Source organism: Oryctolagus cuniculus, chromosome 18 (assembly GCF_964237555.1).
Source record: "Oryctolagus cuniculus chromosome 18, mOryCun1.1, whole genome shotgun sequence".
Classification (NCBI taxonomy): Eukaryota; Metazoa; Chordata; class Mammalia; order Lagomorpha; family Leporidae; genus Oryctolagus; species Oryctolagus cuniculus.
In genome coordinates, this window is record NC_091449.1 from 69,361,612 (window position 1) to 69,384,714 (window position 23,103).

The 23,103-nt window shown below is 61.4% G+C and overlaps 1 protein-coding gene across 12 annotated transcripts in view; it reads right to left on the minus strand.

Moving 5' to 3' along the window:
• Nucleotides 1–23,103, minus strand: part of FANCA (FA complementation group A) — a 57,807-nt gene that overhangs the window by 19,188 nt on the left and 15,516 nt on the right. For 11 of the 12 annotated variants that reach the window (XM_070062857.1, XM_070062853.1, XM_070062859.1 and 8 more), the window contains exons 3-25: nt 22,872–23,020; nt 22,681–22,776; nt 21,979–22,052; nt 18,518–18,627; nt 17,589–17,671; nt 16,323–16,356; nt 15,916–15,982; nt 15,160–15,272; nt 14,091–14,167; nt 13,712–13,853; nt 13,437–13,570; nt 12,016–12,126; nt 9,978–10,073; nt 9,831–9,890; nt 8,064–8,152; nt 7,356–7,416; nt 7,221–7,270; nt 4,888–4,964; nt 2,896–3,009; nt 1,802–1,938; nt 1,115–1,185; nt 884–980; nt 566–753 (exon numbers count right to left, since the gene is read on the minus strand). In XM_070062857.1, the coding sequence (XP_069918958.1) occupies nt 566–753; nt 884–980; nt 1,115–1,185; nt 1,802–1,938; nt 2,896–3,009; nt 4,888–4,964; nt 7,221–7,270; nt 7,356–7,416; nt 8,064–8,152; nt 9,831–9,890; nt 9,978–10,073; nt 12,016–12,126; nt 13,437–13,570; nt 13,712–13,853; nt 14,091–14,167; nt 15,160–15,272; nt 15,916–15,982; nt 16,323–16,356; nt 17,589–17,671; nt 18,518–18,627; nt 21,979–22,052; nt 22,681–22,776; nt 22,872–22,958 (2,168 nt within the window). In that variant the 5' untranslated portion in view covers nt 22,959–23,020. The remainder of the gene's footprint in view (nt 1–565; nt 754–883; nt 981–1,114; nt 1,186–1,801; nt 1,939–2,895; nt 3,010–4,887; nt 4,965–7,220; nt 7,271–7,355; nt 7,417–8,063; nt 8,153–9,830; nt 9,891–9,977; nt 10,074–12,015; nt 12,127–13,436; nt 13,571–13,711; nt 13,854–14,090; nt 14,168–15,159; nt 15,273–15,915; nt 15,983–16,322; nt 16,357–17,588; nt 17,672–18,517; nt 18,628–21,978; nt 22,053–22,680; nt 22,777–22,871; nt 23,021–23,103) is intronic. The other variant, XM_070062852.1, reaches the window with a different exon arrangement.

Sequence of the window (23,103 nt, forward strand, 5' to 3'; positions counted from 1 at the left end):
AACTTCCTGGTCTGCCCTGCTCCACGCACGGGCGAGGAACACGCAGACCCACGCTCAGTGGGATGAGGACCTCAAACCCTGGAGGACGGGTTTACTGCTGGTGCAGCTCCCTCCGAATCTGCAGCAGAGGAACACTGAGGAGTGAGGCGAGGCAGCTCACCACAGGCAGACCCACGCCTGCCCAGAGGGACGCTCCACCAGGGCGGCTCCCGGCATGACACCTTGTGATGCGCAAGACACCACACTGCTTAGCAGCCACCACCACCGAGGCCGGGCGTCGTGCACAGGTTAGGCCGCGGCACGAGCGCCTGCACCCCATTCCGGAGTGCCTGGGCCGGTGCTGCCGATGTGCACGCCAGCAGGCACACGGGAGACGGTGACTGACTTCGTCCTGACCCAGCCCTGACTGTGCAGCCATCTGGGGAGTGAGCCCGCGGGTGGAAGCTCTCTGTCAATCTCTCTGCTGCTCTGCCTTCCAAATAAATGAAAATCAACAGACTGACAGGGTTTCTATCCTCAGACGAGAGCCAGGCAGAGCGGCGAGGGAGGGGGACGCGGAGCTCACTTCAGGCAGAAGAGCAGAGACTCGCCGGTCCCGCAGGTCAGGAGGCTGTCCAAGAAGTCAGGGACGGGGAGGCTGCTGGCAGGGGCATGAGCACCCAGCTCCACCTCTGGAAGCGTGGACCTGGACTCGCCCAGGTGGACAGCCAGGGCGGCCAGCCCCAGCACATGCGGGGCACTGAGGCTCGGGCCCTAGAATGAGAACAAGGGACAGATGGCAGAGCGAACGACAGCCGGCTTCCCAGGCAAGGCTCCCAAGGCACGAGCGAGAAGCAACAGGGGCGGCCTGGCCCACAGAGGGGCCCCAAGGGAGCGAGCCTACCTGGTGACGAAGCAGCTGGCACAGCCGCGTGAGCGTGGCAGGGAGCAGAGTGCGTCCACACAGGGTCCTCGTGAAGAGGGCAGCCCAGGCGCCCTGCCTGCCGAGAGAGCAGGGGCCACGGTGCTGGCAGCTCCCCCAACATTGCAGCCTGACCACATGCCCCGGCTGGCCCCCCACGGCAGGAACGGGCGCTGGCACCACCCAGAGCCCCGGGGAACTCGAAGCCCCTACCTCTCTGGTGGTGCAAAGCTGGAGGCCACCATCAGGTTCTGACAAAAAGACATGAGCAGGAGGTCCACGGCCTGAGAGGAGACACAGCACCGAGGGCGGCAGCGCCGTCAACGCTGACGCGAGGGCAGGACTTGTACCTGCGCTGGGAATCAGGACAGGAACTGGGAACACCCGGTTCCACGACCGACAGGAACAGCCGTGCAGTTCCCAGGGTTTGACAGCAGCGAGCCGTCTGACACAGCCTGGCTGTGCACGTCTGAGGCCGAGCGGCACCCAGCCTGCGACACGAGCGCAGGCACGAGGGTGCCGCAGCCGCAGCCGCCTCCCACATCAGAGGGCCAGTCTGAGTCCCAGCGGCTCGGCTCTCGGCCCAGCGCCCGCCACGCGGCTGGGAGCAGCACACGATGCCCACGCTGGAGAACACGACGAGCCCCAGGCTTCTCTCAGCCTCAGCTGGTACAGAATTCAGGGAGAGAATCAGCAAATGGAAGATCTGCACGTGTGTGTGTGCGTGCACGTCCGTGCCTCATACCTGTCGCTCTGCCTTTCAAGTAGATGAACACACATTCTTAAAAGATTTTTTAAACACATGAGGGCTGGGGCCGGATGGGCCCCGCCAGTACAGAGCAGAGCCGGCCCGGATCTCTGCACAACCTAACAAGTGGTGGACGCCCCTCCTGCACCCACCTCCTGCTCTCGCCTCTCGAGCTCTGGAGCAAGGACGCTGAGCTGAACCTTTGCCGCCTCCAAGATGCCGTCCTCCTCTCTGGGGCCCAAAGCCGCACTCAGCCTTTCAGAGACCACAGCCACCTGGGCAGACACAACTGACACGGAGAGACAGTGAGGGGCAGGGTGCGCAGAGGCCGTGCCGAGGCCACACAAGCCCTTCAGCACCCGCCACGGGCCGCAGCCGTGGCCCAGGGCTCGCTCAGGCGTGGTCCTCTCCTGTGACCTTGTAACCGTGAGAGCACAGGGATCGGGCTGCTGGCACACACAGGGCTCACTGCCTCGTGACACTGGGCATGCAGCACGAACAGGAAGGGACTGCGTGCCGTCCACCACCTCTTCCTGGAGGAACTGACGGCCAACACAACCCTGCCCCACCCAAAATCTCAAGCCCAGGGGCTGGCGTTGTGGTGCAGCAGGTGAAACTGCCTCCTACGGCGCCAGCATCCCACATGGGCGCTGGTACTAGTCCCGGCTGCTCCACTTCCAATCCAGCTCTCTGCTGTGGCCTGGGAAAGTGGAGGAAGATGGCCCGAGTCCTTGGGCCCCTGCACCTGCGTGGGAGACCTGGAAGAAGCTCCAGGCTTCAGATCAGCCCAGCTCTGGCCACTGCAGCCATTTGGGGAGTGAACCAGCTGATGGAAGACCTTTCTCTCTGTTAACTCTACCTTTCAAATAAATGAATCAATAAAATCTCAAGCCCACGCTCCCCGGCACCTACGCCCCAGGGAAGCACACGCTCCCGGCCTGACGATGACCAAACCCAGGCACTGGCCTCACATGGAAACCTCCTGCTGCTCTCGGAAGCAGGACTGACGGCACGTCGGCCAGCCTGCCCTGGTCACTCCACTCTGCGCTCCTCATCTCCATCTCCACCGTTCTCATCATCGCCATCGTACATCCCACAGGGATCTCGTGACAGCTTGTGCGGGGGTCAAGTTCAACTACCAAACTGCACCACAGAAAGACACCGGAGCAGCCATGGAGCTCCGACGGCACACCGTGTGCAGAACATAGCACCGCACAGCGCAGACCTGCCCCAGCCACGTGCTCACCGTCATACTGGGCGGGGTCCGCCATGGCAGCTCTGAGCTCTCCCAGTGCAGCTCGGAGTGACCCCAGGGGCTCCTCAGCACAGCCAGGCTCGGTCCCCCTTCCCGGGGCTGCATCTAGGCGGAGGGGAGGCAGTTTTAACAACCAGGGTGGGAAACACACTCACAGGACTCTGTTACAGAGAGAGAGGCCTCGCACAGGTCAACAGGGCACCGCCCATTCACACGGCTTTCCTTCACGCAGACAGAGGTTAGCAGGAGGCGATGCCAGCGGCTAATTAACACTGACACACGAGCTTAAGAACAGCAGCCGTGTATGCCATCACAGATCCATCGTGAAAACCCCCAGCCCAGCCCGGACGAGGGGGCTACGCGGGAGGATGGCGACTGCTCCGTCAGACCCCGAGTCAGCAGACGGACGGAAAGCAGGGGAGCGCCAGTGCCCGGGAGACGCCACCGGTTCTCAGCCGACGCAGTAACAGGTGTGCGGAAGACAACCGGACTACGTGTTTGCCAAAGGCACTTGTCCAGACCGTCATACAAAGGAAGAAACGTGACATACTCTTAAAGGCACAGCAAGCTCGGGCTGCCAGAGCTGTGCATGCAGGCCACGCCCACTGAACACGGAAATCACCGGGCTCTGCTCATAGGCATGGGCGGCAGAAACCAAGGAACACTCCGAGAGCCCCTGGGGTAGGAGCAGGGGTGAGGGGCGCTCCGCCAAGGGGAAACACCTCTCGCCAGGCGGCCATGGCAAACCACGCTGTGCCGGGGCCTTCACCCTTTGCCTGCTGAAGTCTCTGGGGTCTCCAAGGCCACAGGAAACCACCTGTGCTCATGAGAGGCGGGGCTCGGGGAACAGACACCAAGATGTTTCACGCAGCCTGCCTGGCCCTGCGGCTGTCAGAGGACTGGAGACATGCTGTTGGCACGGCAGCACGCCATCGGTTAAGAAGCCGTGCTCTGAGGGCCTGGGTTCAAGCCCTGGCTCCGGCTCCCAATTCTAGCCTGTGTATGCGCCCTGGAGGCAGCAGTGGAGGCTGAGGGGCTGGGTTCCCCCGCACAGCTCCTCTGTGGACTGAGTTCTGGCTTCCTGCGTTTGTCCCGGAAAGCTGCAGCTGCTGTGAGCCTTTGAGAAGTGAGCCAGAAGTCCGTTTCTCTGTGTCCCAAATAACACAAACTGGGGCCGGCGCTGTGGCGTGGTAGGGAAAGTCTCCACCCTGGGCCCAGCATCCAAAAAAACACAGGCACCAACTTGAGTGCCAGCTGCTCCACTTCTGATCCAGCTCCCTGCTAATGGCCTGGGAAAGCAGCAGAAGACGGCCCAAGTGCTGGGACCCCTGCATCCATGTGGCCATGGAGGAAGCTCCTGGCTTTGGATCCACCCAGCTTCCACCACTGTGGCCACCTGGGGAGTGAACTGGCGCATGGAAGACCTCGGGCTGGGACTCTGCTCCCCACAGGCACGAAGACGCCTGACCTATGCTCTGACTTGGCTGCAGTCGGCCAACAGCCCCACGAGGCACACTTCTGCACCACACGGTGGGCCTGGGGGCTGCTGCCCAGAGAGCTCCTGAACCCCAAGGGGCAGGCAGACGCATCCCACAGCCATGCGGCCCCGGAGATGAGCAGTGGTGAGGCAGACACAGCCGCGCAGCCCCGGAGACGAGCAGTGGTGAGGCAGACACAGCCGTGCGGCCCCGGAGACGAGCAGTGGTGAGGCAGACACAGCCGCGCAGCCCCGGAGACGAGCAGTGGTGAGGCAGACACAGCCGCGCAGCCCCGGAGAGGAGCAGTGGTGAGGCAGACACAGCCGTGCGGCCCCGGAGACGAGCAGTGGTGAGGCAGACACAGCCGCGCGGCCCCGGAGACGAGCACCAGTAAGCAGGTCATTCCTCAGGCCCTCCCACACTAACAGCCCCGGCAGGCGCCACAGGACACGCGCACCAAGAGACACGGAAAGCGCAGTCCCGGCCAGGGCGACCTGGGCCTTACTCTCTGGCAGCTTCTCTCCGGCCGTGGAGCAGGCGTGGCAGTAGGTGGCGTACAGAGACGGCGGGATCTTCCCCACTCTGCGTCGGGAGAAAACAAAAGCAGCTCAGCTATGACGCAGAAACCACTAGAAACGACAAGCGACACAGCACCACGTGTGTCACCGTCAGTCACACGTGAATCCTGAAAGGCCAGACCACAAGGGGCCAACAACCGTCATCACCATGGACTGAGACTATAAAGACATTTCTCTCGTTCAATTTTTGGTAATTTCCAAAAATATGCAATTGACTGCATCAAAATCGTACAGAATTAGGGGTGGGGCAAACCACCCACACCCCGGGCCGGTTCAGTTCCTGATCCCAGCTCCCTGCTGGCCTCCCTGGGCCGTCTGCTGCCCCCATCTCTCAGGAGCATTAGCAGGGAGCAGCTGGACTGGAACCAGCATTCTGATATGGGCCGCTGATGTCACAGTGATGGCTTAACCAGCTGAGCCACATCAGCCCCTCACATTTTTTAAACTAAAAAAGGTAGCATATCCACAGTTGGATATTAGCCTGTTAAAAATGGAAATCCAGGGGCCAGCGCTGTGGTGCAGCGGGTCACAGCCCTGGCCTGCAGCACCTGCACCCCATAGAGGCACCGGTTCAAGTGCCAGCTGCTCCACTTCTGGCCCAGCTCCCTGCTAATGCTCCCGGGAAAGCAGTGGAAGGATAGCCCGGGTCCTCACGCCCTGTGGGAGACCTGGATGAAGCTCCTGGCTCTTGGCTTCAGCCTGGCCCAGCCCTGGCCATGGCAGCCATTTAGGGAGTGAACCAGTGGATGGAAGACTTCTCTTTAACTCTGGTAACTATCTTATTTTTTAAAGATTTATTTATTTAATTGAAAGTCAGAGTTACACAGAGAGAGGAGAGGCAGAGAGAGAGGGAGAGGCAGAGAGAGAGAGAGAGTAGGAGGGAGGGAGGGAGGGAGAGAGGTTTTCCATCCGTCAGTTCACTCCCCAATTGGCTGCAATGGCTGTAGCTGCGCCGATCTGAAGCCAGGAGCTTCTTCCAGGTCTCCCACGCGGGTGCAGGGTCCCAAGGACTTGGGTCATCTTCTACTGCTTTCCCAGGCCATAGAAGAGAGCTGGATCAGAAGTAGAGCAGCCGGGTTGTGAACCAGCGCCCATGTGGGATGCTGGTGCTTCAGGCCAGGGTGTTAAAATGCTGTGCCACAGCGCCAGCCCCTGGTAACTATCTTTCAAAAAAAAAAAAAAAAGTGTTTATCTATGACTAAAAAAAAAATGGAAATCCGGACTCCTGATGACTTCATTACACAAAACGAAGTCAAATCCTGTGCGGGCTACTTCTGAGGCAGAAGGTGGAGAGGTGCTGGGGGCTGGGGCAGCAGTGGGGGTGTCCACACAGAAGGGGAGGGTTGGGAGTCAGGGCTGACAGCAGCACAACATAATGAACGAGACGGACATCAGTGCACATGTGAAAGGCTTGGAGGGTAAGATTTCTACAAGCATATTTGAAAATAATTTAAGAAACGGAAAGAGGAGCCGGTGCTGCAGCATAGTAGGCTGGGCCTCCACCAAAATATATAAGAAGCAAATTTTTAAAAAGATTTATTTCAGCCGGCGTCGCGGCTCACTAGGCTAATCCTCCGCCTGTGGTGCCGGCACACCGGGTTCTAGTCCCGGTCGGGGCGCTGGATTCTGTCCCGGTTGCCCCTCTTCCAGTCCAGCTCTCTGCTACGGCCCGGGAAGGCAGTGGAGGATGGCCCAGGTCCTTGGGCCCTGCACCCCATGGGAGACCAGAAGAAGCACTTGGCTCCTGGCTTTGGATCGGCGCAGCCCGCCAGCCGTAGCAGCCATTGCGGGGGGTGAACCAATGGAAAAGGAAGACCTTTCTCCCTATCTCTGTCTCTCTCACTATCTAACTCTGCCTGTCCAAAAAAAAAAAAAAAAAAAAAAAAATTTTTCATCTACTTGAAAGGCAGAACGACAGAGATTCTTTGTCCACTGGTTCACCCCTCAAACAGCCAGGCCAAAGCAGGAGCCCAGAGCCCGGTTTGGGTCTCAAATGTGGGTGGCACAGGCACAAGTCCTCCCAGGTGCACACTAGCAGGAAGTGGGCGTGGAAGCACAGGAGCTGGGACCCTAACGGGCACCCTGACTGACCCCAAGTGCCACCATGCCCACCCCGCATGTTGATCACAACTCAGTCTGGAGTCAGTAGTCCCCACTGGGACACGTGACAAGGCAGCTCCTGCTACAGCAGCACCGTCCTCCACGGCACCAGGTCTGCTGGACGCAGGGCGCGCCCTCTCCACGACCCTTCCGTCCTTGCCTCCTCAGAGAGTCTATGAAAGCCATGCGCGGATCAGGGGTCTCTGGGAGCTGTAAGAAAGGGCGTGAGTGAGACACAGACAAGAACTGGCCACTGTGTTCAGATGTGTCGTCAACTCCAGAGCAGGATACTGACCACTCGCGGCGTGAGCAGGGCAGGGAGGAAGTGGCCCGTGTAGTAAGATCTCCGGAATATGCTGCAACACACAACGTCAGACAGCACCTCGGTGAGCGTGGACGGGGGTCCCGGACTCCCCTGGGGGCAGCAGCAGCGACTCTTATTTCAAAGCTGTTTTTCAGTCTCCCTGCTCACTGCTCTGGGCCACGTCGTGCACGTGACAGAAGCACCCCTGCATCCCAGGAACCCGGACCACGTGTGCGTCACTCTCGACGTGGCCACGGAACCTGGGCTCAGCTAAGGCCACGAGGGTCCCTTTCTCCTTGGAGCTGCTCTCAGGGCACCAGAACCCAAGATGTTCTGGGACCACACGGAGTTCGATCAGTTTTGCTGTCCAGTCCCCTGAGCTGGCTGCACACAGGTCTCCAATCACTGCTAGACTGCCACCCGCGTGTCCTCCCCCCACACCCGTGTGTCCTCTCCCCACACCCACGTGTCCTCCCCCAACGGCTCTTTGGGTGGAAGGACCCACGTGCAGTTACCGAAGACGACACGTTCCACAGCCACAACACAGCTCCCGAACGCCCCCCCCCCCCAGCATCTGAGACACCGACTCGTCTCCCCTGAGCAAACGCTGCTCCCCTCCACAGGACAGCCCCCGGACGCCATCACGGCAGGGTCCACAGGAGCTGCAGCCACCGGCAACTCCCTGCTGCCCGTCCCTACCTGGCCTCCATGACGGTGACTGGGATTTTCCCCGTGTGCTCAAACACTGACACGGCCTTTGCGACGTCCTGGGCTGCTTGGCTGTCGGGCTGGTTCCCACGTGGAGGAAGAGAACGTATTCCGAGCGTGAGCACCCAGGGCTGGCTCGGCCTCTTCCTCCAAGCTGCCATGGCCGACGCAGCAAGGGGTGCTCAACATTTGAACAGGGAAAGGGTCACAGTGCTGGCCCTCAGGAAGCTCAGAGCTGGGAAGCGAGGCCCCTGATCACAGCTCAGCCCCCACCGTCCATCTCTCGTGCCCACTGGCAGCCCTCTCTGAAGACTGAACGGTTCAGACGGGACGCCTCCAGGCAGGAAGGGGCTGACACTTCATATCTTTTTTTCTTTTTTCTTTTTCTTTTTTTAATTGAAAGGCAGAGTTAGAGAGAGGCGGAGGCAGAGAGAAAGGTCTTCCGTCCGCTGGTTCACTCTCCAAATGGCTGCAACGGCTGGAGAAGGGTCGATCTGAAGCCAGGAGCTTCTTCCAGGTCTCCCATGTGGGTGCAAGGGCCCAAGCACTTGGGCCATCTTCTACTGCTTTCCCAGGCCATAGCAGAGAGCTGGATTGGAAGTGGAGCAGCCGGGACACAAACCAGTGCCCATACAGGATGCCCACTGTACCACAGTGCCAGCCCCAATATTTCATTTCTGAGATTTGAAAAAAAATCTGAGAAGTGGATGTTTGGCCTAGCAGCAAAGTCAAAATTAGGGTGCCCACATCAGGTTCCCTGGATTCCACCTGTGGCTCTGGCTCCAGACTCCAGCTTCCTGCTACAGCACGCCCTGGGAGGCAGAAGTGTTGGCTCAAGGGCTCACGGCCCTGCCACCCAGAGTGACTTCCTGGCTCCCAGCTCCAGGTCTCACCCAGCCCCTGCTGCTGCAGGCAACTGGGGGAATGAACCTATGGACGGGGGCTCTTTCTGCCTCATGAATTAAAAGATAATAATCATGGGGGCCGGTGCTGCGGAGAAGGAGGCTGAACCTCCACCTGCAGCGCCAGAATCCCAGATGGGCGCCAGTTCACGTCCCAGCTGCTCCTCTTCCAATCCAGCTCTCTGCTTATGGCCTGGGAAAGCAGTGCAAGATGGCTTGAGTGCTTGGGTCCCTGTACCCAACTGCGAGACCCAGAAGAAGCTCCTGTCTCCTGGCTTCAGATCTGCCGAGCTCTGGCCGTTGCGGCCATCTGGGGAGTGACCCGGAGGATGGAAGACCCTTCTGTTTCTCCCTCTCTCTGCCTTTAACTCTACCTATCACACAAATAGAATCTTTAAAATCTTTTTATTTTAAATGGCAACTTAGGAGCAACAATAAATTTTACGTTGAAAACTGCACAGAAATCTCCACCAACACTTGGACATCATCTACTAAGTGTTCTTTAGGAATGCACAGCCTAAGAGGGCCTGAATCAGAAAAGGTGACTTCTGACTAGCGACAGACACAGCACGTGGCCATCCGACACCTGGTTCACATACGCGGGGTTTACACTCCGTGTGATTCCCAGAAAAACCCGCCCAACCCCACAGGCACCCGGATGTTCTGGGCATCGCAGGACAACAGCGACACACACTCGTTCCAGGTGGGTGCCGCCAAGACACCGCGGGAGCGCTCCTGCCCCGCCCCCAGCCGTGCCAGAGGCGAATCGGGGCAGGACGCCAAGGCTGAAACACCCCAGAGAGAAGCAAACTGGACTTGTGCCCGGTGAGCACGGCGCAGCGCAAGGCGACCTCACCTCTGCTATGTCCCCGGCTGATGCCAAGTCCTCGTAAAGCCCCATGTTTTCTATGGAAACCTTCAGAGAAGAGAAGGGGACGATGACCACCAAGACCGGTCTGCTGGGCAGCTGGAGGGAGTGGACACAGAGAGTGGCCGGCCTTGCCTTGAGGTCAGCCAGCCGCGTCTTGGCCAGCGAGACGTAGTCGGAGAGCAGGGAGCGGTACTTGTCTGGAACCAGCGGCGGGTGGAGAATGTGTACCTGTGGGCAAAGCACAGCTGCAGCCACGCTGGTCCACAGCCCCGCTCACGGCCTGCACCCCCAGGGACACTGAGGAGCCCTGGGGCAGCACAGCCACGGCCACCCTGGTCCACAGCCCCGCTCACGGCCTGCACCCCCAGGGACACTGAGGAGCCCTGGGGCAGCACAGCCACGGCCACCCTGGTCCACAGCCCCGCTCACGGCCTGCACCCCCAGGGACACTGAGGAGCCCTGGGGCAGCACAGCCACGGCCACCCTGGTCCACAGCCCCGCTCACGGCCTGCACCCCCAGGGACACTGAGGAGCCCTGGGGCAGGCTCAAAAGCACAGCAGAAAAATCATTAGCAAAACCGACACCCGCAGCAGAGGCTGCTCACTCAGAAACTAACGCATCGGTTAGCACTGAGTCAGTACTGGGGCGCGAACCAGGCAAGTGGGGGACACGGACCCAGAACCAGGCACAGCCGGGCACCTGCAGCTCCCTGGTCAGGGGACGGCAACGAAACAAAGGAGTCCACAGTGCTGAAGGACAACGGAGACCGCAGGGGACACTCGCGGCCTCTGCTCCGGAAGGCACCAGCCACAGGCTCCAGGAAAGGGGGCGGGCCCGACAAAGGAAGCCGGAGACTGCCGAGGACAGCGGCCCGACAGCCACAGAGGGTCTGCACAGACGTCCCGACCGTGCCTTTAGGAGGCGGCAGGGAAGGCACGTGGTGACCTCAGAGGGGCTTGGGACAGGACGCTGCTGCCGGTGGTGACAGCCAGGCTCGCCAGGCACCTTCTCACCTTAAAGGAGTGCTGAACACAGACCCGACACTACAGTGCCTGGGCAGGGGAGGGGCCATAATTCCAGGGTGGGGTGGGAGGGAGCGGTCCACGGACTATCCACTCTGTTTCCTGTACCCCTTGTACACATCTGAGCAGCACACGCCCCTTTTATCTTTCAGACATTTTAAATGTATTTGAGAGATACAGACACAGAGAGAACTTCGTGGTCACTCCCCAAATGCCCACAACAGCCAGAACGGAGCCAAGCCCAAGGCAGGGCTGGGCACTCCACTCGGATCCCCCGTGTGGGTGGCAGGGGTCTGGTCCCTCCCGGGTGTGCGTCAGCACGTGAATGGCAGGGGTCTGGTCCCTCAGGCCATCCCCTGCGGCCTCCCAGGTGTGCGCCAGTAGGATGGTGGCTGGGGTCGGGAGATAGAGGCAGATATCAAACCCAGGTTCCCCAACACGGGACGCACGTGGCTTAACCACGGGTCTAAATGCCTGCCCCATGACGCCCAGCCTCCAGGTCATTGCTCCTGAAGACACATGCTGGAGCAGCTGACTGAAACAAACACCAAACCAACCAAAAACCACCAGATACTGCACACGGCACTGCACACTGGTGTAAAACCCAGGGCGTGATGGCCGCCAGCAGCTTGAGGGCGCGACCTTCCAGGTCCTTCTGAATACACGAACCTATCACTTGTTGAAGTAGACACAGGGGGACCGGCACTGTGGCGCAGTGGCGCAGTGGGTTAAAGCCCTGGCCTGCAGTGCCTGCATCCTATGGGCGCAGGTTCGAGTCTCGGATGCTCCACTGCTCCTGCTACTAATGTGCCTGGGAAAGCAGCAGAGGATGGCCCAAGTCCTTGGGCTCCTGCACCCACGTGGGAGACCCAGAAGACGCTCCTGGATCCTGGCTCCGGATCCGCTCAGCTCTGGCCATCTGGGGACTGAACCAGAGGAAGGAAGACCTCTCTGTCTCTACCTCTCTTTGTAAAACTTTCAAAGATGTATAACAGCAAATCCGTAACAAAAGTAAATAAATGAATAGACATGGGATCCCACCTGTACCCACTGCCAGACTGCCTGCTGACTGGTCCCTCCCTTGAGTATACAAACCTCTCACCTGTCAAAGTGGAAACGGGGCCCCAGCTCTGGGGCGGCTGCTCACCTGCAGGCACCGCGGGGCCTCAAAGGGCACGAGGTCGGACAGGAACTTGAAGAGGAAGACCAGTGCCTTCTTGCTGCTGCCGTGGTAGCCACGTGTGCTCCCAAAGGAGGCCTGTGGGGAGACACGGGGATGCGGCTCGGGGCGCAGACACCGCTCGGCGGGGCCCAAGCCCCTGGGCTGCACCAAGGGGCTGGCTGGCGGGGGTGCCCTGACTGAGGAGATCCGACCAGGTACTGCTCCTGGTCCTCAGGGGTCCACAGCCACCCCCACGGACGCTCCAATGTGCAAATACGCTCGTCTCACGTGGCAATGTCCTTCCCACACCCGACCAAGAGTGATGTGACCCCTGCAGGACAGGCGGCCACGGTGGACGAGCCCACAGATTCTGACGCCACGGATCAAGGACAGTGGGGGGGTGCCCAGCAGCCAGCCCTCTGGGGGCCGAGGGAGCACCCCCATTGCAACAGGTCTCCAGCAGGGCCCCAACGATAGCAGGACGAGGCACTGGCCCCGCACACATGACAACCAACCCTGCAGAGAGCAACTGGACATCTGTGAACACCAAAACCACACAGACCCTGCCATGCTGGCCACGCATGGACCCACAGGACCATGAGACCGTCACATGCTGACTGTTCCCAACCTTGGTTCTGGTAACTGCAAAACAGCCAGCATCAAAAAGGGGACAGCACCCCTAAGACGAAGACGGTCAGAAGACAGGGCAGACGGGCTGCTGTCCCTACCCCATTGACCACCAGGGAGACAGGAAACTCAGCAAACAAAGATGCCCAGCTCCCCTACACCTGACTGCCCACGGCCCCACCCCATGCAGCTCCCCTACACCCGACTGCCCACAGCCCCGTCCCACGCAGCTCCCCTACACCCGACTGCCCACAGCCCCGTCCCACGCAGCTCCTCTACACCCGACCGTCCACGGCCCCGTCCCACACAGCTCCTCTACACCCGACTGTCCACGGCCCCGCCCCACGCAGCACCCCTACACCGCAGACTGCCCACGGCCCCACCCCACGCAGCTCCCCTACACCCGACTGCCCACGGCCCCACCCCACGCAGCTCCCCTACACCCGACTGCCCACGGCCCCACCCCACGCGGCTCCCCCAAACCTGAGACTGCTCACAGCCCTCCGGAGGGGCAGGAAGCCAAGCTTCCCGCTGAGGGGCGACTACGTCGAGGAGCCCACACCGTCCTCACAGAAACCGCTGGTTTTTACGGGGCCACCAAGAGGATCAGTAGGAGCCCAGCCTTCAGGGTGGACCCATGGCCACACCCACCAAGGTGCCTCTGGCAAGCACCGCTGAGGGTCTGGCGAGTGAATCCTCAAAGCCCTTGGGTCTAGGACCAGCCGAGCACCCACAGGAGGCTGCCCAGGGCCGCTGCAGCAGTGTCCCACGCCACTCACCTTGAACCAGTCTCCGTACGACGGAAACAAGGCGGGCCCCTCCAGCGCAGCCTGACGCACAACCAGGAAGGCCGTGACCATGCTGTCCAGGTGGTAGCTTTCAAACGCCCGGGCCATCAGATGGGCCACCCAGTCTGTGGAGGACCCAGAGACTCAGCTGGAGGGGACCCGAGGGCCAGCCCATCAGAAGTGAGCGAGGAGGCCGTGCCCACACCGGCCCCCACCCACGCGGCCCCAGCACCCGCGGCACACACGCAGGGGAGGGGCCGGCGCACCGCTGAGCAGCTGCCGCGCTTCTGGGAGGCAGACGACCAGGGCGGACACGCAGCCCAGCACACGCTGCCAGTGGACCTCCTGGGACTCCAGAGCCTCCCGCACACAGCCGAGCAGCTCCTCGGCGCTCAGCATCACGAAGAGCTGCAACGAGAAGGCCCGGAGCTGGCCACGGAGGCCGCGGGAACCGACGGCACACCGGGCTGCCACGTGCACACCTCGCGTCCCCTCCTCTGCAGGGAATTCTCAGCAAACAGACGAGATCCGCGCCCTGACCCGTGGACGGTGGTGCAGACGTGGACGGCCACGTCTCGCCGAGTGCCCTCAGCCTCCCCTGGAGCCACAGACCTGCAGTCCCCCCAAACCCAGCATGACACGCACCCCGCGGTACAAGGCGGTGAGCAGCGGGTGGGTCCTGGCGAAACTCCACTCTCTCTGCCTCTCAATGGCGTCGGACACTTGCAGGGGGGACACAGAGGGGACCCCAAGTCAGTGCCCTCCCAAAGGCCGGCACTCAAGCTTCAACGCAGAAACACGATCTTGCTCCAAGCAGCGTCCTCTCGCTTATCAGTGAAGCCCGCTTCTGTGAACCCGTCGCCGTCGGCTTCCAGGACCTGCACCCACCCCCACACGTATCGAGTCCTCTCCCGGTGGCTTGGAAAACCTAGCACGACACGCACCCTGCACAGGGTGCTGGTTTTCCGTATCATTCAGAGACGTGTGTACCTGCTTAGCGCAATCACTACCTCCCCCCAGCATCTCCTCAGGGACGTGGGGCGCACGCACGGCGGGGCGGATTCCGGTGCCACTGGCTCAGCGTCCTACCACTTGGTCTTATTTGCTAGAAATGGCCTCCAACGCGTGAATTACATTTTAGCTCTGCTACTCTGAAACGGTCAACTGTCAATGAGCAACTGTAGTAAGGATGGAGTCGGAAGGACACTCGGACGCTTGGCTCGAGCAGGGGCCGAGGTCCCAGCAGTCGCCCGTGTTTCCTGTCCCAGACGTCCCAGCTGAGCCTCTGACCTGCGGACATAGCCGGCGGCCGACAGGCAGACGTCTCCTCAGCCTGACTCACTGGCAGCGACGCAGCCTTGGAAGCAGCTATGCCAGGTCACGGGACAGCACAGCGCACAGGACATGCGCGCCAGACATTTACCCAAGAGCCGCCAGCTGCGGGCACACACCGGGCAGCAGGATGGGCCGCGCACGGCTCTGTTCAGGAAGAGGCCCTAAGACCCCTCCCTTCCGTGACAACTCTGTCCTGTCCGCCTTACCCCTGCGGCTACTTAATAACCAAGCACCCTAGGAGAGGCCACAGGCTACCAAGCGCCCCCACTTCCCAACAAGGGCACAGCCACAGAAGCTGGTGTGGTCTCCATGGCAACAAGAAGACACCGACCCCCAGACAGGGCGGGTGGTCCACGGCTTCAGCCGGAGACCGACCCACCTTTCAGCACAGGGTTGTAGGTGAGTGTCTGCGTCAGCGTGTCACTGGCAAACCTTCTCGGCGCGTCCCCTGGAACCATCCCACAGAGCGTGCGTCCACAGCAAGCGCTGAGCCTGCAGACACGCAGGAAGGGGCTCTCACCCCGTGCCAACCGCACGGCAAGGCGACCGCAGGGCTCACGGGCAGGCTCTCTCTCCAAGTGTCACGCACACAGCCCCCCACAGCAGGTCACAAAACCAGGGGTCCTGGTTTCAGAGCTGAGCAGGAGAGGCCGGCTCTGGGAAACACTGGCGTGTACCAGCAGCAAACCAAAATACTGAACAGGGGACCGTGGCCTGTCGGGTGCCCGCTTCAGCCCTGCAGCCGCGCACGCCAGAGCAGCAGGGGGCTGAGGCCTCCGGACCTCACACACTAAACTCCCCTGTGACCAAGCGCCACACGCCCACCCTGTCCCATCCCCCAGTGCACCTGCAGGTCGCCCTGGAGCCCAGGAGCGCGGGGCTGAGCGGCTCCCGTTCAGCACCCCCAGAGGGCACGTGAGGCTCACGCAGGAGAAATGACAGCCTGTGTTCTAGAAAGCCCAGAGGGAGGGGAGGGGGCACAGAGGGCTCACCTGCAGGGAGGGGACAGGGACACAGCGGGCAGGATTCTCAGGGCCCCAGTCGAGGGCCAGCAGAGCAGGGATTTCAGGAACAAAAGCCAGGACCCTGCAGTCGGAGCCCCCACCCACCGGCAGGGCAGGAGCACCGGACGTACCAGCACCTCGCTGCCTTGTGTGCCGAGGACTCCTCCTGAGTGCCGGCTGCCACTGCGTCCAGGCCAACTGCAAGAGCACAACACAGCAACGTCACACCTCCCAGCACATGCGTGGGCCCCCACAGCCGTGTGCAGGACGCCAAGCCCCCCTCGTGGCTCCACTCAGCGCTCTCCAAGCCTGCACCCTGCCCCGCAGCCTGCACACGAAGCCGCAGTCACTGCACAGCTCTGGAAGGTAACTGCAGCCGCCAGGAGCCGAGCAGAAGTGCAGGGAAGCCCACGCCCACCACACAGCAGGGAGCCTCCAGCAGTCCTGGACGCTGCCTCCACCCCAAGTACACAGCAGCGGGGGAAGGCAGGCAGACAGCAGCACCGCTGAGCTGGGAAACAGCCTGGTCGGCACTCACAGGCCAGCATCCTGTGCAGCACGTCCAGGGCGACCTGCGGAGATAAGATGTGACAGCCACGGTCCTACACAGCGACAGCCATGGTCCCACAGACACAGAGATAGCCACGGTCCTACACAGCGACAGCCACGGTCCTACACACACACTGACAGCCACGGTGCTACACAGACACAGTGACAGCCACAGCCATGGTCCTACACAGCGACAGCCACGGTCCTACACACACACACAGTAACAGCCACTGCCCTACACACATACACACAGACACAGAGACAGCCACGGTCCTACACAGCAATAGCCACGGTCCTACACAGTGACAGCCATGGTCCTATACACACACACAGCGACAGCCACTGCCCTACACACACACACACACAGTGACAGTCACAGTCCTACACACACACACAGCGACAGCCACTGCCCTACACACACAGACACACACAGACACAGTGACAGCCACGGTCCTACACACACACACACACACTGACAGCCACAGTCCTACACACACAGTGACAGCCACTGCCCTACACACACACACACACAGAGCGACAGCCACTGCCCTACCTACACACACATACACACACACACAGAGACAGCCACTGCCCTACACACACACACACACACACAGTGACAGCCACAGTGCTACACACACACACACACACACAGTGACAGCCACAGTTCTACACAGACAGCCATGTCCACAGTCCTACACACACACAGTCACCACCTATAGACAACACAGCCACCGCCCTCCACACACACAACTGCCTCCACACACACACAACACACCACCGCCTACACACACAGCACAGCCACTGCCCTAGGCACACATGACCGCTGTATGTGCACACAAGAAAACCTCCCATGGTTTAGAGTAAAACAGACCCATGTTTTACCAAGGGGTCCACTTTGAAGACTTCTTAGGCCTAGGAACCACGAAGTACCAAGGAGACCCAGAGCGAGTGGCTGGGGAGGGCCGGGAGGGCCTCCTGCTAGTGCTGCCAGCGCCGCCTCACAGCTGCGGCTGTGCCGCTGAGGCGGAGTTTGCTGAAGCCACCTCAGCTCGCTCCTCCCCTCTCGCTCTGGGCCTTGGGAACCAGCACACGCAGGGGAGCGGCCACTGCCCACTCCTGCCCCTCCTGCTTCCGGTGCCTGAACCCACTCACAGGCAGCTGCAGGGCCAGGGACCTCAGAGACGGAGAAGACCCAGGACCCGGCCTGCTCTTGAGCCGCAGCCCCTCCCCACTTCCTCCCCGCACCCCTCACCTGGGGCATCTTCTCAGGCTCCCCGCGTCTCCTCTGAGCTGAGTTTTCACTAAATCCCGTCAAAACAAAGATTCGCACAAAATCTGAAAAGCCAGAAACCCAAGTATTTGCATGCACACTGGTTTCCAGAGAGCTGCGAGCCCCAGGCAGCGGCTCAGGCAGGGGCGCACGCTGTGTGGAGGGAGGGTTCTGCGGAGCGGCAGGGGGCACCTCGCCCCAGGGTGGGGGCTGGGGGCGGGAGGGGCTCCCCGGGTTTTCTCCACACGGACATCCCTTCCTGACACTCCATCTAAAAGGGACTGCTCCGGTACGCTCTGAGGCACGGCAGTTCGAGTCCCGGCTGCTCCAGTTCTGATCCAGCTCCCTGCTAAGGCACCCGGGAAAGCAGCAGAGAACAGCCCAAGTACTCGGGACCCTGCACCCCATGGGAGACCCAAAAGAAGCTTCTGGCTCCTGGCCTGGCCCGGCCCCGCCCAGGTGTTGCGCCACTTGGGGAGTGAACCAGCGGACGGAAGACCTGTGTCCCCCCTCCCCCTCTGTAACTCCACCTTTCAAGTAAATAAAATAAACCTCTAAAACAGAAAAAAGTGGAGGGGTTTTCCTCCCTTGGAGCCCCCTCAGGCCACTCTGACGGGAGGCCTCTGACTTAAATCTTTTCTCTCAAACAAAAATTTAAAAAATTTAAATAAAACAAAGAAGGCTTCTACCCCTCATCATGAGCCTCGGGAAGCACGCGCCCTCTGCAGGGAAACCCACGAGCTGCGCCTGCAGCCCCCCTTCCCCACGGGCGTCGCCCCCCAGGGCCTGTGGGCAGGCTGTGGGAGACCCTCCCGGGGGCTGGCGCTGACCGCGGCTGCGGGGCAGCCGTCCTGCCTCCTCTCCCTCCAAACCAGTTCCACCCACGAAGCCCCCTCGGGCCGTGGACCTACCGGAGAGCACAGCTCCGGCGACCTCGGCAGAGGGAGCGGACTCCGTCTGTTCACAGAGAAGGCACAGGTTCCTGAAGAGCCACGCCGCCACGGCCTGCTTGTCGGGGTGGCTGGGGGGACACGGACACGGACACGTTTCATCTCCACCACGGAGCAGTTCTCTCTGCACTCACCAGAAGCTTTAGCCACTGGGAAGCCCGAGACGTCACAGCCGGACAGGGAAGGACGCCCACCAAGCCCTCGTTCCCAACAGCTGACTACTGTGCACTGCGGGGCAGCGGGTCAACAAGCTGCCACCCGAGTCGCTGGTGGCACTCACAGGCCCTGGTTCATGTCCCAGCTGCTCCACTTCTGATCCAGCTCCTTGCTAACGGCGTGGGAAAAGCAGCGCAAGACAGCCCAAGTCCTTGGGCCCCTGCACCCACGTGGGAGACCTGGAAGAAGCTCCTGGCTCCTGGCTTCGGCCTGGACTAACCTTGGCTACTACAGCCATCTGGGGAGTGAACCAGCCGATAAAAGATCTGTCTCTCCCTCTCTGTAACTCTGCCTTTCAAGTAATTAAGTAAATAAAGTAAGTAAGTAAATAAATAATTAAGTAAGTAAGTCTTTAAAAAGCAAACAGAAGCTCGGTGGCACGAGAACAGCCTCAGCCACATCTGCTTCCTGCACCATCACAGAGCGGCACCGGCACCGGCACCGGCCCGGCACCATCACTGACCGGCACCATCACTGACCGGCACCGTCACCGACCGGCACCGTCACTGACCGGCACCGTCACTGACCGGTGCCTTCACCGATTGGCACCAGCAGCGGTCAGAGCAGAGCCACGCCTCAGCCCTGGTCCTCTGCTACAGACAGGCCACCCCGGCTCCTCTTTTTTTTTTTTTTTTTTTTTTTTTGACAGGCAGAGTGGACCGTGAGAGAGAGAGAGAGAGAGAAAGGTCTTCCTTTGCCGTTGGTTCACCCTCCAATGGCCGCTGCGGCCGGCGCACCGCGCTGATCCGATGCCAGGAGCCAGGTGCTTTTCCTGGTCTCCCATGGGGTGCAGGGCCCAAGCACCTGGGCCATCCTCCACTGCACTCCCGGGCCACAGCAGAGAGCTGGCCTGGAAGAGGGGCAACTGGGACAGAATCCGGCGCCCCAACCGGGACTAGAACCCGGTGTGCCGGCGCCGCTAGGCGGAGGATTAGCCTAGTGAGCCGCGGCGCCGGCCACCCCGGCTCCTCTTTAATCACTGTGCCAAACGTCTGGCCCCATGGGGCTCTTTCCATCCACGCGTCCACTCCCCAGACGGCCACACACTCTGCTTTCTCTTCAGGTGGTATCAGTTTTTCATCTTGGATCAAACGGCCACAACACCACAGCTGGTCCAGGCTGAATCCAGCAGGCTAAGCGCCCTCTGGGTCTCCCACATGGGTGGGGGGACCCACGCACTTTGGCCAGCACCTGCTGCCCTCCCAGGTGCACCAGCAGGCAGCTGGGTCAGAAGCAGAGCAGCCAGGACTTGAACCGACACCCAGGACGGGATGGCAGCATCACAGGGGGCGGCCCAACTGGCCGTGCTGACGCCGCCCCAGCAGTGCCCCCGCAAACCATTTTCTTAGTGCACCATGAAAACACGGCTGGTCAGCTGCTCTGGGCCCGGCGTCACCGAGCTGGGCCACCTGCAGGTGGGCGGCCACGGAACAGCTCCGCGGTGACCTGTGGAGGGGCCGGAGGCCGTGGCAGCACCACAGCAGCCCCCCTGCCCCGTGTGCCAGATGTCACATTTTCATCAGCCATTTCTCCTGCATCCACGCCCACGGCCACTGCCGTGCAGGCCTGCTCCAGATGCAACGCTGAGCGGGAGCTGTCACAGGGCAGGGTCCATGGGACAGGCCTCGCTGCGTCCTGGCCTGACTGCTCTGTGTGCCTAACCTTCCTGCTCATCCGACATTGCTCTGCGTCTTCCTCCCCTGGTGGCCACACCCAGGCAATGCTGGCCTTGGAAAGCTGGGAGTCAACGAGGGCATGGCACAGTCTCTCCTTAAATGCTTGGAGAGGTGCTTGGCACAGCCGTTAGGAGGCCACTGGGGGGGGCTGGCACTGTGGCGTAGTGGGTAAAGCCACCCCATATGGGCATTGGTTCGAGTCCCGGCTGCTCCACTTCTGACCCAGCTCTCTGCTGTGGCCTGGGGAAGCAGTGGAAGATGGCCCAAGTCCCTGGGCCCCTGCACCCACGTGAGAGACCCGGAAGAAGCTCCTGGCTCCAGGCTTTGGATCAGCACAACTTGAGCCAGTGCAGCCATCTGCGGAGTGAACCAGCAGGTGGAAGACCTCTCTCTATCTCTCTGCCTTTCTGTAACCCTGCATTTCAATAAAAAAAATGAATAAATCTTAAAAAAAAAAAAAGCGGCCCGGGGACACCCACACCCCGGCAGAGCTTCCTGCCGATGCAGACCTGGGAAGGCTCAAGTGCTTGGTTCCTGCCACCACACGGGAGACCCAGGCTGAGTTCAGCTCTGCCCCCAGCCGCTGTGGACATCCGGGCAGCGAACCAGTGGACAGAGACCAACCTGCCTTTCAAATAAATTACATTTTTTTTTTTACAATTTGTTTACCCAAAAGGCAGAGCTACAGACATAGAAGACAACAGAGAGGGACAGACCTTCCATCTGTTTGTTCGCTCCCCAGATGGTCGCAGTGGCTGGGGCTGTCCCCAGGAGGCACTGACACTCAACTCGGGTTCCAGCTTTTTCAACTGCACCCAACAGGCCCGCCCGGCAGAAGACAGCAGCCTCAGGCGGCAGAGGCAGGGGCTCTAAAGCCTTCCCTCCCCGCACTTCCTCTGCCCCAAGCTCCTGGGGCTCCTGGGGCCCCCGGGGCCTTTAGGGAGTAACGAGAAGGACTCGGACCAGTGCACCCCCCTGCACAACAGCGGCTGCTCTGTCCGGTGCCCACCCACCTCCCCGGGACCAGCCTGTCTGCTCTGTCCGGTACCCGCCCACCTCCCCGGGGCCAGCCTGTCTGCTCTGTCCGGTGCCCACCCACCTCCCCGGGACCAGCCTGTCTGCTCTGTCCGGTACCCGCCCACCTCCCCGGGGCCAGCCTGTCTGCTCTGTCCGGTGCCCGCCCACCTCCCCGGGGCCAGCCTGTCTGCTCTGTCCGGTGCCCGCCCACCTCCCCGGGACCAGCCTGTCTGCTCTGTCCGGTGCCCGCCCACCTCCCCAGGGCCAGCCTTTTCTGAAAGTCCCAGTTCCTCAGGGGACTTGAGGGAGCAGGTGCACGTACTGTGTCCACCACTCACCCCACCACCTCGCACACTCGACAACAGCACCGTCCGACCGACACCGACGAGTGTCCTTTAGAAGGCAAAGCAACCGCTTCGCCCAGGGACACTCCGCCTTGAACACTCCAACACGTCAGCCGACGGGGCCGCGGGGACCCACTGTGCCCACCCAGCGACATCAGCAGGGCCCTACCTCTCCAGCAGCTCCTGCAGACTCACGAGGTTCTGTGTGTGAAGACACCACAGGGCTTCGAGCAGCAGAGAGTCCTGGGAAGGGAGCGGCACGATGAGCCCTCACTGCCTTGGGTTCACAGCCACCATGCGCCGTGGGCACGCACAGCAGAGAAGCCAGCACGGCCTGCAGGGTGTCCAGGGGCCTCCTGCACGTCAGGGTCTCCCCGGAACCCTTCCCCGCATCTGCCTCCGCTGGCAGCCGGTGCGGGAGCTACCTGCTACCAGCGAGTCAGATCAAGTCCCCCCAGCAAGGCCTCCGAACTCCAGATACGGGCTCGCTCGGCCGTCAGCTGCCCTCTCCCTGAGCCCGACCGCGAGGAGACGCATGGAGACGGAGCCTGACAAACGTGAGTCCTGCATGGGCCCTGCACGGACCCCGCACGGCCAGGGAGTGGCCACTTTTCTGACTGTGTAAGCACAGCGTCGCGGGGCTTCCGGAGAGAGCAGGCACAACCCCTCATCTCCGCCGCGAGCTCGCCATCCTTCGGGGACGCCCCTTGCACCCTCGAGCACTGCCAAGGCCGCGTCTCCGTGGTGACCAAGGTGCCATCCCGGCCACAAGGGCCCCACGAGCCCCTGTAGCTGATGCGGTGCGGGGGACTCCCCAGAAACACAGGGAGGCGGCCACCCTCCTCGGGGCCAGGCTGCGGCTCAGCGGTACCTGTTCTCTCCACAGCTCCTGACAGAAGCGACGGCGGGAGAAGGTGCCCTGCACCAGCAGGCTCTGCGCCGTCTCCAGCAAGGACGCCAGGTCCCTCTGAAAAGACACCAAGTGTTAGAGAGAGAAAACGGGTCACTCACCAGGACAGCGCCGTGAGCCCTGACCCCCGCCGAGGCCAGGGGGCATCTTACTCTCTGCTCTGTGTCCAACAGCACACGGTCCCCAGGCTCCGCCGCTGCCCCCTGGGCACAGATCCGCACCACGCCGGCGGCCACCATCCTGGCTGACAGCAGCCCTGCGGGAACCCCCAGCCGGGAGGCCTCATCCCGCAAAGCAGAGCCTTGAAGACAAAGCAGAGGGCTGGCACTGTGGCGCAGAGGGCAAAACCACCGCCTGCAGTGCCGGCATCCCACACGGGTGCTG